Below are 13,121 nucleotides of genomic sequence, written 5' to 3'. Positions count from 1 at the left end.
TGAGACCAACAAAGTAGTTCCTGCATAGGCCACGTAATAGGTGATAGTACTTTGGACTCAGAGGAGATGCTGAGAAAAATCAAGTGGGTTTTTTTTTTTTTCTTTTTTAAGAGGAAGAAATGAACAACTGAAAATGGATCCCAAGAGGCTGGGAACGGTAAGGAATAAAGATGATAACTGGTTTATACCACCAAATGGATGATGATACTAATTGTTAAGGGAAAGTCTGAAATCAAAACAGGTTAGAAGAGCAGGACAGTGTATTAAGTTTCATTTTGAAAATATTGTTTAAAACACCTGCGAGATAGTCAAGAAGACATGTCAGGTGAGATTCAATGTATGAAGCTGGAACTCAGAATTTTTGGATTGAGATATAAATTTGCAAAATACTAGCATAGCATAGAAAAATAAAAATAAGGTCATTGGATTAAATGAAATATTTAATGAACACATGAAGAAAAAGAAAGGATATAGGAATCCAGCATATTCTCAGAGTTTGCAATTTCAGAGTTTACAACTGTAATGGCATTACTTGTTCAAGTTCCTACAATGTGCTAGGGACTTTATACATTTTGAGTTTTTTAAATGCTGACTCATATTTGAATTTATTAAATACTACTTGATTGGATGAATGTGCAGCCTTCAATAGACATGTTTTCTTTCTTTGAAATATGGTAGGAGTTGCCCTCATCTCAGCTAAAGTATTAAAACTACACATTGATTATAGGTGCCTACCTAAGAGAGTCCAAACCATATCCAGAACCTTCATCAAGGGATTTGACTGGGAAACTGGTTCACTGACCTAGGTATAAGAGGGCAGCATGATCAGTGAGAAGACTGAGGATGTGAATTTCTTGGAAGAGTCTAACAGAGAGTGTTTTCCACTCCCTATGTAGTCTAAGTACGAGTACCTCAGAAGAAACACAGCCAGATCATGTGAGCAGTCCACAGAATGGAAACTGACATTCAGCCTGAAGCAGGACACTCTCTCAGCTACAGAAACTGATATCCTTGGCACATGCTTCCACAAGGTGGATTGTGGGTAAAGTGGCCTTCACACACTATGATGTTTGTGGGATGTTGTTCCCTGAATAAATCTTAAAGGTTAACTGAGGATGATTTTGATGATAGGAAAAATGACAAGGCTGCAGTGGGAGTGACCTACACTTTCTGAATTTGGACTGAGGTGGGAAAGAGGAATGTAACTGGCTTTAACCTCCACCAGACAGCTTCTCCAAAGGGGTTACCTGTGGGAAGGAAGGCAACCTCACAAAAAGAGTCTGTGCATGTTTTACCACCAGAGGAAAGGTTGAGGAGAGAGTCATTAGAAGTTAAAGGGGAATGAACTGTGTCAGAGGATCAGTGTGTGGTGGTCAAAACACCCCACATGCCCACAATCTACGTGTGCACCTCTATTCCTGCCTATAAATAGGTTCATCAGTACCATCTTTCTAGATTCCATATACATGCATTCATATATAGTATTTGTTTTTCTAACTTCACTCTGTATAACAGGCTGCAGGTTTGTCTACTTCAACTCACTCAAATTTGTTCCTTTTAATGGCTATTATTCCATTACTTTTCAATTGTTCAATTCCATTTGGAATAATTATTATTGGAATAATTACTGGAATAATTGTTATTCCATTACTATTTCAATTATTCCATTCCATTTCAATAAGTAATTCTATTACTTATTGAAATATGGTAGGACTTGCTTCTTTATCCATTTATCTGTCAATGGACATCTAGGTTTCTTCCATGTCCTGAGCAAAGGAAGGAGAGGGTGGGACAAACTCAAAGAGTAGCCTTAGAATATTTACACTACCATGTTTAAAACAGTCAGCTAGTGGGAAGTTGCTGGGAGCACAGGGAGCTCAGCCTCACGCTCTGTTTCAACCTAGATGGGCAGGATGGGGATACAGGGGGAAAGCTCTAGAGGGAGGGGATATACATATACTTATGGCTGACTCATGTAGTTGTATGGCAGAAACCAACACAGTATTATAAAGCAATTATCCTCCAATTAAAAAAAAAAAAGAAACCACTAAAGTGCCCTGTGAGAGAACAGGCTTGCGATGCAAGGGGGTGTCAGGTTGTCTAACACCCGAGGACCCGACGCCGGAAAATAGCAGCACCAGATACCTGTGCTTTTTTTTTTCCCTTTTTTTCTAATTCCACTTTCACCTTACCCTTGTTCCTGACCCTTAAGGAACTAGAGGTAGTTGTTAGAGGAGGGTGAAAAGATGAGGTATGGAAGAGAATAAGCATCTATTTTATCCTCCTTTTCCATTAAGGCTGGTTGGTCTCAATCTGAGGAGATGAGAAACAAGAAATTGACTGATTCAATTGAATTATATTGAAATGGACTTTTAATATCTGAAAATGAAGACTGTTGGTTAACATTCAGAAGTAATGGTACAGTAATAGTTCTTCTCGAGCTACTATACAAAGGAACGGAAGGAAGGGTGACAGAACGGGTTTGAGGGACAGTGGTAAGAGAAAAATTAAAATACTTGTGTTTTTTTTTTTTTTTTCTTTTTGCACCCTTCTGAAAATAGCTCATAAATAACTTAGTAGTTCTAATTGGAAATTATTCCTAAACTTTTATTACTACCTTCAATGATGTGTATGTAACAGGAACACTCAAATTGAGACAGAACAACCATTTTTGGTTACATATGCTTAAGAATAAGACAGCCCTAAATGTTCAAGGTTGATTTAAAACAAAGCAAAGGAAAACTGTTTCATTCATGTGAAATCAAACACAGAGAAAATGCTAGAAATATGCAGAGTGATCTCTTGCATTTTCTTTCCCAGTATCAGTTTCACCACGGCTTTCTGAAGATTGAGACCAATAATTAGAATAAGAGGTGAGGTATAATAATTGTCCCAGTGCAGTCCAATAGACCTCTCTGTGATAATGGAAATGCTCTATTACCTGCTCAGTCCATCATGACAGACACTAAGCCACATGGGACTGCAGAGAACCCAAAATGGAGCTAGTGTAATATAGGAACCAATTTTAAAATTTTAACTTTAGACTCATTTCAACTGAAATTCAAATAGCTGCTTATGGCTGGTGCACAGGTCCAGTCTCTTTAAGGAACAATATTAACCTGCAAGCATGTAGGATGGAAACACTAGTTAGAACTAACAAAAACATTTCCCACCTTAAAAAGTCTTGGACTTGTTTTGGTTAAGAATCCTGTGGGCACACCTTTTGCTCTTACTATGTTACTTTCTGCTTAATCTGTATTGCTCTTGGCCTCTTGTATTAGTCTGGCTAGTGCTTTTATAATATTTAAAGGAAGGAGAGTCTCTCTCTCATGTAGAAAGTATCCTAATTAAGAAAAATAAGTCATGCTGCTTTTGTTTATGTCACAATTTTCCCTGTAGCTAGAATTAAATGATGCTGTCAAAGGGCAGTGCTAATGTTTGATGGTTTTTAATATTTTTGTCCATATCAAAAGACTAAATAAATGTAATCAATATTCTCAATTCCTAACTCTCTAGTAATTATTCCAATAAAGAGATATTCATGCTACCAAGCATCGATACATGCTCTTCATAGCCCTAATAAATCTGCTCCCAGAAAATAAACCGTGTTCATCTAGGGTTTTAGAGAGAATATTAGCAAACACCAAGCTCAGAATGTGATTAACCAAGTTTTTCAGCACATGGAGCTTACAAAATATAGATTTTCAAATCCATATTTTTGGATTTTCAAACTCATTTAATGAAAACTATCAAAAACTAAGAATCATATCTGCAAAGGAGCCACATATTATATTTATGTCAGCTCCTTAAGCAAATAATTCACATGGAGAGTTTAAATAGCACTGGCTCATCATAAGAACTAATTCTCTAAATGCCATCTTATAAAAAGAACAAAATAATAATACTATCAAGAGTTAATATGTAATCCTTGCTGGCTGACTCTGTTTTAAGATTTTTAAGAGTTCCTCACAAGAACCCTACAAAGTAAATACTACTTTATTCCCATTGTACAAATTAAGAAAGTGGCTTAAGAAGGCTGCCCAAGGCCAAATAACTGGGGTAGAAGGGTTGTGGTGTTGATGATAAGATCTGGGTATGTCTTACTCCGGGACTTTTACTTCTTATTTATTTCATATTCAAAACACATTCAAGATAAACCTTTTATATATTAATATGCTAAGATAAGCCTTTACAAGGCTTGTCATTGACAAGGCAGTGCCAACCTCCTTCCCAATTCAGTCTGAAAATTTTCAGCATGCTAAAACCCTTTTTTGGTGAGTTGCAGTTAGGTCAGCTACTGGGTATATAGGTTGACTTTGGTGGTTGAGTCCCTAAGTTGTGTCTAACTCTTGTGAACCTATGGGCTGTGGCCTGCTAGGCTCCTTTGTCCACAGGATTCTCCAGGCAAGAATACTGGAGTGGGTTGCCATTTCCTTCTTCAAAAGGTTGACTTTATTGAATATTAAATAATTACAGTTTTACTTGGTAAAGTCTTCAAGATTATATAAGAGAATGAGGAATAAATGCTTTTAATATCCTAGTCATTCTAGAAATATTTGTATCCCCCACACACTTACACAATACAAGCAGATCCAGGAACTCACATCTTATTTGCAGATCTATTTGTACAAGAAATACCTACACAGGAAAGGACCTCAGCATCAAATTATTGGAACAGGTATTACATTATGTTATCAATGTCAAAAAGAGAGAAAAGCACCTTGAGTTCAGGGGGTCTAAGACAAATGTATGAAATGGTAGGGCATAAACTTTGCCTTTGATTCTTTACAATCCAGATAAGTGAGGCAAAAAAACACAAAAGGTGCTGTACAAACAACAGGAATATGTTTTTCACAGTTCAGAGGCTGGGATGTCCAAGATCAAGGTGCTGGTTGACTCAGCTCCCCAGCGAAGCCACTCTTCCTGGCTTGCAGACGGCCAACTTTCGACTGTCTACTCACAAGGTGGACAGAGAGAGGGGGGAAAATAGCTTTCTGATGTCTTTTCTTAATGGGCACTAATTACATCAGGAGGGAGCCTCACCCTCATGACCTCCTCTAAACCTGATTCCCAAAGAAAGGCAATGCCATAGAATGGTCAAGCTACCACACAGTTGCACTCATCTCACATCCAGCAAAATGATGCTCAAAATTCTCCAGCCCAGGCTTCAGCAGTTCATGAACCATGAACTTCCAGATGTTCAAGCTAGATTTAGAAAAGGCAGAGGAAGAAAAGATCAAATTCCCAACATCTGTTGGGTCATCAGAAAAGCAAGAGTTTGAGAAAATATCTACTTCTGCTTTCTTGACTACACCAAAGCCTTTAACTGCATTCAGTTCACTTTAGTTGCTCAGTTGTGTCAACCCATATCTAGGTTGGTCATAACTTTAGTAGTAAAATAAAGATGGTTATATATGCCATGTGACTGACCAGGGTTGTAGAATTTTAATGGAGTCTCTCTTTTGGGAGGATACACATATAACTAGATCAGTTACTGTAAACTACGTAAAACAGACAATTTCTGCCTAAGCAGTTTTACCTGATTTTCATAATATTTTATATTACTTCAATAACTTATGAAGGGCAAAAGAAAGTACTTTGGGGTTAGAACAGGGGTAGAGAGTAGGACATAGAGGCCTTCTCATGTAACTAGTGTCAGTATTCTTTAGAAAACTCAGTACAGTTCATTTACAGTGGTTAGGAACAAAAATTTAGGAGATATTTTTACAAAGGATACAAGGCAGCTTTAATCTGAGATGTTGTAAAATGAGAATACTAGTAGATTTACTAATGCAAGGATGAGGAAAGTGAAGCCAACAAAAAATAAAACACCAGTACTCAATAACATCCCAGGGGTGACTGAATCTTTCTTATGCAGATTTTTTTTCTCTAACTCCTATGGCATATCTATCTTTTTACTTCATGCGTCCCTAGGGCTCCTGCCTAAAATTGAGAACTAATCATCTTTCCTTACACACCAGCATTTTTTCTGGCACTCTCTATACACTCTATAGGGGAAAAAACAAACAAAAAAAATACATATATATATGTATATGTATATGTATATGTATATGTATATGTATATGTATATGTATATGTATATGTATATGTAGTTATGGGCTTCCCTGGTGGCTCAGAGGTTAAAGTGTCTGCCCGCAGTGCCGCAGACTTGGGTTCAATCCCTGGATCGGGAAGATCCCCTGGAGAAGGAAATGGCAACCCGCTCCAGTATTCTTGCCTGGAGAATCCCATGGATGGAGGAGCCTGGTGGGCTACAGTCCACCGGGTCGCAAGAGTCGGACACGACTGAGCGACTTCACTTCACTTCGCTTCTTCAATAGTCCATAGAGTAGTTGATGTATGTCTGCAACAAAGTTTTCGTAATCTATTTTCAATGGAAATTAAGAATATCGCTTTTTTTTTGCCTTTCTTTCCTATAATTTAATTTCTATTTCTTAAAATTCTTGTTATTCTTTCCTACTTTTTTGATTTTATGAAATGACCGTTGAGAGATTGTGTTTGTGGTGTTTTAGGATAAAAGTTATATAATCCTATCTTTTCCCCTAGTTACTTACCTTTATTTATATTTTTCAGTGAAAACCCCAACTGTGAACTAGGTTTCTCAAATGCTTTTCTAGATCACTGACTTGTGGCTTGAAGACTTCAGTTAACCTAAGAATTACCTGGGACCTTGTTAAAGTGTAGAATCTTGCTACCACCAGTCCCTCCCGTCAGATTCTGGCATTCTTATCTTATCCTTAATTTACTTTGCATTTGTCCAGTTACTGTGTAAGTTGATTCCCTTACAAGCAAAGAATGCCATCATTCAATGAGTTGTATCCATGCAGAACATTTGAAATTTACTGAGTATTTCAATTTTCTTGAATGAGTTGGACACATTTTGAATTTCATAGGTTTTGGCCTGAGCAAATCTACTAATTACAACTTCGTTTCTATAGAACTGCAGTTTGTCGAGTGAAACGCTGGCTGTTCACAAACTGGGAATTGCCTATATTCTGAGAGCTACCCGTTCCTACTTGAGGGAGACCTCAAGTGACAAGTGCTCAGTTCTTCTGTTGCCTCTAAGATAAATGTTTTATTAAGCTTAGAGGTGGGTTAAACCGCTGTGTTCTAAATGAACCCGTTAAGCTTTTCAACCTGCCCCATAAAGCTATCCCGTAACTTCTCACTGTATTATTATTTGCTTTGAGATATAGCCCTGTAAAAGGCAAGGTAACTGGTGGCTGGGCTAGGGACCGGGTGAGGCAGGCGGGTTCCTTCAGCGCCCCGGGCCTCGCGAAGCGCCCTGGCAGAGCCTGGGATACACGTTTCCCCCCGCGCGCAGCTGAAAAGGGCTGAGCAGCAGAGCGCTCCCCGGGGGCATTGTGTGTGAGCTGGCCTGGAGATCCCAGGCCCAGGGGGCAGCTCCACCCGAGAAGACTAGACACGCCTCAGACCGGGCAAACTCCCGGCCTCCTCTGGCCTCAAGCCAGCAGCCGCCGCCCGCCACCTCCTTTCCTCCTCCGCAGCTGCCCTGGCCGCCCCGCCGGGCCCCGAACTCGCCGGCGCCTGAGAGCGCGGCCCCTCGGCCCACGGCGCTGGCGGCGCGGCTGGGACGGGACCGATGTGGCGCATGCGTGGTGGCGCCACCAGGCGCGGGAGCTGTGGCGGCGGGGAAGGCGGCGGGGACAGCCGCGGGCAAGGCCGCCCAGGCCGCGTTCGTGGGGGTGGCGGCAGCGGCGGCGGCGTGGGCTGGCGAGGCCGTGCGGGCGGCGCCCGACAGCAGCTGGAGGAGCGGTTCGCCGACTTGGCGGCGAGCCATCTGGAGGCCATCTGCGCGCGGGACGAGCGGGACCGGCAGAACGCGAGGCTGCGCGAGGAGAACGCCCGGCTGCGGCTCGAGAACCGGCGGCTGAAGCGCGAGAACCGCAGCCTCTTTCGTCAGGCCTTGCGGTTCCCTGGCGAGGGCAGCGACGGGGCGTCCGCGGACTCGGCGAGGGCGACCCCGGTCCCGGAGGAGGCCAGCATGAACCGGAGGGCGAGGGGCGGCGGCCCCGAGGACGAGCCGGGGAGCCCCAGGGCCCTTAGAGCCCGGCTTGAGAAGCTGGAAGCCATGTACCGCCGGGCCTTGCTGCAGCTGCACCTCGAACAGAGGGGGCCGCGACCGCGTGGGGATAAGGAGGAGCCCTCTCTGGGCAGCCCAGACTCAGGCCTCCAAGTGCCACAGCCAGAGCCCTCCGAGCCCTGGCCATAGCCCGAGGCTGCAGTCTGGAGAGGCGGAGCCTCGCGCAGGCTCCTCCTCCGGTCAGTGCTGCCCCCACCTGGCGCACGCGTGAGCCGCGCGCTCCCGCCTCCGGCCTGGCCCTGACACTTCCGGGGGCGAGCTTTCTGCCCGCATAGGTTGTGGAGAGGTTGGGGAGCGCGTCGGGCTGTCTGAGTCCCGCCATGACCAGAGCACCTGTCTCTGGCGCCTGCTAGTTCGGTGGAGAGAGACCTAGCACCGGAGGGGCGGGCTTTAAAACAGCGTGAAGTGGGTGGCAGTCGACCCTTCCTAATGCCTGAACTTTTCTGGGTGTTGTAAGGACCTGCGGTATTTTTTCCTCTATTTTTGGTTCTTCCAGGGATGATAGTACATTTTGATTTGGCTTGGTTTGTTTTTCATCGTCTCCTAAAGCCTCCAGCTAGTCTCTCTCATGTGGCCAACATTTTAAGTGTTTGGCTTGTTTTTATAAGTCGGTGTTACTTTGGTATCCTGTGAAATATCGCCCTTTAATGCACAAGGTGATGTTTATAATTTAGAAACTCATGTCTGCCCTGGTTCTAGTCCCTACACATCTAATATATACTGATTTGTTAATCCCACTCCCCCATCATCCCCCTGCCTTGGGACATTTTAAACTATCTTATAAGTAATCCTTCGAATTGATAAATAAATTTGGTGCACGGAAACTAACCTAAAGCTATCCCACGACTGTTATTTAAAGTGTGTTAAGTTTTTATACCTTTCCTTAATATCTGAACTTGATTATCCTTTGTAAACTATCATTCTCTTTTCACTTTATGTAACAATGATCTTTTAAAATAATCTAAATATTAGATAATCTAAACATTATTTTGTAATTTGTGCACGTTTTAGACTTGACAGAATATAGCACACAGCCATTTTGCCTGATACTGCTGCTGCTGCTGCTAAGTTGCTTCAGTCGTGTCTGACTCCGTGTGACCCCATAGACGGCAGCCCACCAGGCTCCCCCATCCCTGGGACTCTCTAGGCAAGAATACTGGAGTGGGTTGCCGTTTCCTTCTCCAGTGCATGAAAGTGAAAAGTCAAAGTGAAGTCGCTCAGTCGTGTCCGACTCTTCGCGACCCCATGGACGGCAGCCTACCAGGCTCCTCCGTCCGTGGGATTTTCCAGGCAAGAGTACTGGAGTGGGGTGCCATTGCCTTCTCCCTAATACTGCTAATGTTTACAAATTTTTAAGAAATTATGAATTATATGTGCATCAAAAGCTCCCAAACAACATGACTTAAGTCTCAGTTGTAATTTCAATTCCAAAAAGATGAGATTAGTCTTAACAAATATTCTAAGAATAGTTGATTGTATTTTGTCAGTGAATAACACTTGCCTATTAATGAAGAGGGTGGCATTGTACTTGGTAGAGATCATACGTGTGAAGAGTGTTTAAGTGGTGGAAAACATTTCAGTTTAAGAAGAATAAAAAGAGTTTTTGTTACAGTTAGAAAAAAATCATAAATTAGAGTTTTGTTTTATTTGTGGCATACTCCAAAAGTTTCATAGCCTATTTTATGAAACAAGTCGCCAAGGAAAATAGTTTTGAGATTTTCCTAATCCTGGGTATTGAAGACACTTTGTACATTTCACTTAAAAATAGTGGATAGTTGTGAACATTAAGATCTTCTATGACCAAGAAATATTAGAAGAAACTTGGTGAGAATAAGTAGGTATGTGAAAAGTATTTCTATCTTTCTAATAGGGAAAGAATTAAAACATTTTTAGGAGGAACTAAGAATTGAAGAATAGGCAAAAAGCAGATTGTCCCTATTCCTACTTTGGGTATAAATTTGGGTATTACTCTCTAAGCCTTAGTTTTCCCACCATTAAACATTTCTCACCATTAAAATTTTTATAACTACCTCAAAATGTTATAAAAATTTTATTGAGATGCTATATGCAGAATGCCTGCTTCAGAATAAGGGCTGTGTCAATTTAAAATCTAAAATGTACGAGTTCAAAGTAAATGTTTTACTTACACTTTCCTTCTGTATTTTGCCCCCATATGAATTTATGAGTTTTAGCAGATGTGTAGATTTCTAATGCACTGACATTTTTCTCTCCTTTTAAGCAAATAGGAATTAAAGGTTTTATAATAAGGAAATAATATAAAAAATTAAAAATAATTCCCAATTGTATCAATTGGCAATTCAAGAACTAAGCAAAGCATTCAGTTTACCTAGTTTTAAACACCTTTTATATTAAAATGTAAATATGGTGAAAAAAATTTTTGCAAAATACTGAGGTACACATACTAATGAGGAAGTTTTTTGAGCCTAATTCCTGAAAGGTCTTAAAAATTCTGAAACCCAAATACTCCATACCATGAGTTAAGGCTAGTATATATTTCAACTTTTGAATTTCCCCTCTGTTAACTGATAAGGCATCATGTAGTTTATAAAAGATATTTTGTTATATCAAAATAAGTACTGGTTTAAGAAATGGATAAAATTGATTTTAGAAAAGTTTTATCTGGGTTCTAGTTTGATCTAAAAAATAACCTAAAACTGCAGATTATCTTCCTTGTTACAGTGATACTTTATTTTCATAACTTCAGATTTGTTGTGCAATGAAAAGAGGGCTTATAATTTATACAAACAAGCAACAAAAATGTGTCATATTAACAAGCAAATTCAGTGAAGAGCACTGGCATTTTTTTAATCAGAAATTTTTATTGGTACTACTCAAAAATATATGCTATCTTTATGTTTTTATCTATAAAAATTAGGATGTAAATCAAAGTAATATAAAGTATTTTGTAGATCATAGACCAAGGTATCTTTGCTAAACTTCTTCAACATTATGAATATTTGAAAAATACTTGAAAATATCTTTTGTTATTTAAATAGCTTTAGACATAGATTCAGAGAAGGCAATGGCACCCCACTCCAGTACTCTTGCCTGGAATATCCCATGGACGGAGAAGCCTGGTGGGCTGCAGTCCATGGGGTCGCAGAGAGTTGGATACGACTGAGTGACTTCGCTTTCACTTCATGCATTGGAGAAGGAAATGGCAACCCACTCCAGTATTCTTGCCTGGAGAATCCCAGGGATGGGGGAGGCTGGTGGGCTGCCGTCTATGGGGTCGCACAGAGTCGGACATGACTGAAGCGACTTAGCAGCAGCAGCAGCAGCAGCAGCAGCAGACATAGATTTGCCAGTTTATGAGTGTTGCCATGATTAAACTAATACCAAATTATTCATTAAATCATTAATATTCTAAATAATTATTAGCAGAATGATTTTATCTTCAGTGCCAAAATAGTACTTTCTGTTTTGATTAAAGGAACAGATTTTCACTGAGAATTTGTCATAAAATCTTCATGAGTGAATGATAAAATTTATTAGTATTTCTGTTCGTGATTAAGTGATCAATTATAAATTCTAGCTTTTCTACTATAAACTTGCTTTCCTGATACGTATTTTACGTATCTGAAATAGACAACATATAAATATATTTATGCAATGGAAATAAGAACCAAGGAAAATATTTAGATAATATCTACATCTGACTTTATGAGGTTATTCTACTCAAATTTCATGCTAACATTAGCATCTCTTAAAGATCAGAATTAAACTATGTTGGTGTAATAAATAGGGGATTTTGCTTATTTAAAAATCATATTCAGGATCTATTAATGCTAATGAGTATAGTATTGGCCTTATTAATGTTAATTTATTAAATCCAGGTTCTCAAATACCTGTCAAAGTTTAGAGAAAATTTGAGAAAGGACATTAGTGAGTTTGTTGGTGCTTAAACATTCTTGTCTGAGTGGTAGGCATTCTATTCTAACAATTGAATTCTTAGAGAAATTGAACAGCAATCTACCTGATATTTCATACATAGTTCTGATCAAAGTCTTCCTTGGCCTTTCATTTTTCCAAATACCCTCACCTTATTTTTGATTCTATCATTTTAAACTTAAAACCTCCATTGTATTTTAAACTTAATGGATCTGCCTTTAGTTATGGTGAAGACTCTGTTGCTAATAACTGATCACTCCTGTTACCCAAGCCAGCAGCCTAGCAGCTATCTTCAGCGGGCCAGTTTCCGAACAACTAGTCAGCTAATCACATAGATGTTCCCTGTATAGGTCAACTCAGCCAGGCCGAGATCAACAAAACCACCACCAAGTAAACCTATAATCAATAATTAATGGTGGTTTTAATTCATTAGGTTTTGGGGGCAAACTGTTACATTATAAATTGTTGAGCAGCTACAAGGAATTGGGTATTAAATGTTTTAAAATAAATATCTTGTTAAAGAGAAGAATAGAGTTGGAAATAGAGTTGGGTAGTATTTATATCATGTATAGAATGGATTAGACTACATTTCAGGAGAGACGTGAATAAAAGAACATGCTGTGAACAGGCAATGGAAGATGAGATAATTGAAGTAACACATTTTCTTGAATGGATGATCTCAAATGCACAGAGGGTTAAAACAGTCTGGTAAAGGAATAGATTAAATTCTTAAAGAGGAGCTAGCGAGAAAAGGACATGTGATGATACAGGGAAAGAATGAGATTGGAGACAACGTAGATCGAGTGAGGTCATATCTTTTCCATACAACAGTAAAATCATTTGTTGAATTAAGTTAGCTGTTCTAAAAGTAAAGAAAAGTTTCGAACATTGATTAAAGATATTTCAAAGGTAGTCAGTTGGGAGATAAAAGGATGGATGAGTGATTCTGAGAGTCCAAGTGACTATCAAGAAACACACCACAAGTGTAGAAATCATATTGGACTTTGGGAGAAAAAAAAACAAACATACAAGAGACTACTCTGAAAAATAACCTGAAGATGCACAAGAGAACTCTGTATTTTTA

General features: G+C 39.8%; 1 protein-coding gene across 1 annotated transcript; it reads left to right on the top strand.

The window, feature by feature from the left end:
* Positions 1–7,513: 7,513 nt before the first annotated feature.
* Positions 7,514–8,953, top strand: TUSC1 (tumor suppressor candidate 1). The gene has a single exon (XM_042243498.2). The coding sequence runs from the start codon at positions 7,625–7,627 to the stop codon at positions 8,252–8,254; it is 630 nt and encodes a 209-aa protein (XP_042099432.1). The 5' UTR covers positions 7,514–7,624; the 3' UTR covers positions 8,255–8,953.
* The last annotated feature ends 4,168 nt before the right edge of the window (positions 8,954–13,121 follow it).

The sequence above is a fragment of the Ovis aries genome, chromosome 2, assembly GCF_016772045.2.
Source record: "Ovis aries strain OAR_USU_Benz2616 breed Rambouillet chromosome 2, ARS-UI_Ramb_v3.0, whole genome shotgun sequence".
NCBI lineage: Eukaryota > Metazoa > Chordata > Mammalia > Artiodactyla > Bovidae > Ovis > Ovis aries.
The sequence above is the reverse complement of the archived record's forward strand: the minus strand, read 5'-3'. Positions and strand labels throughout refer to the sequence as shown.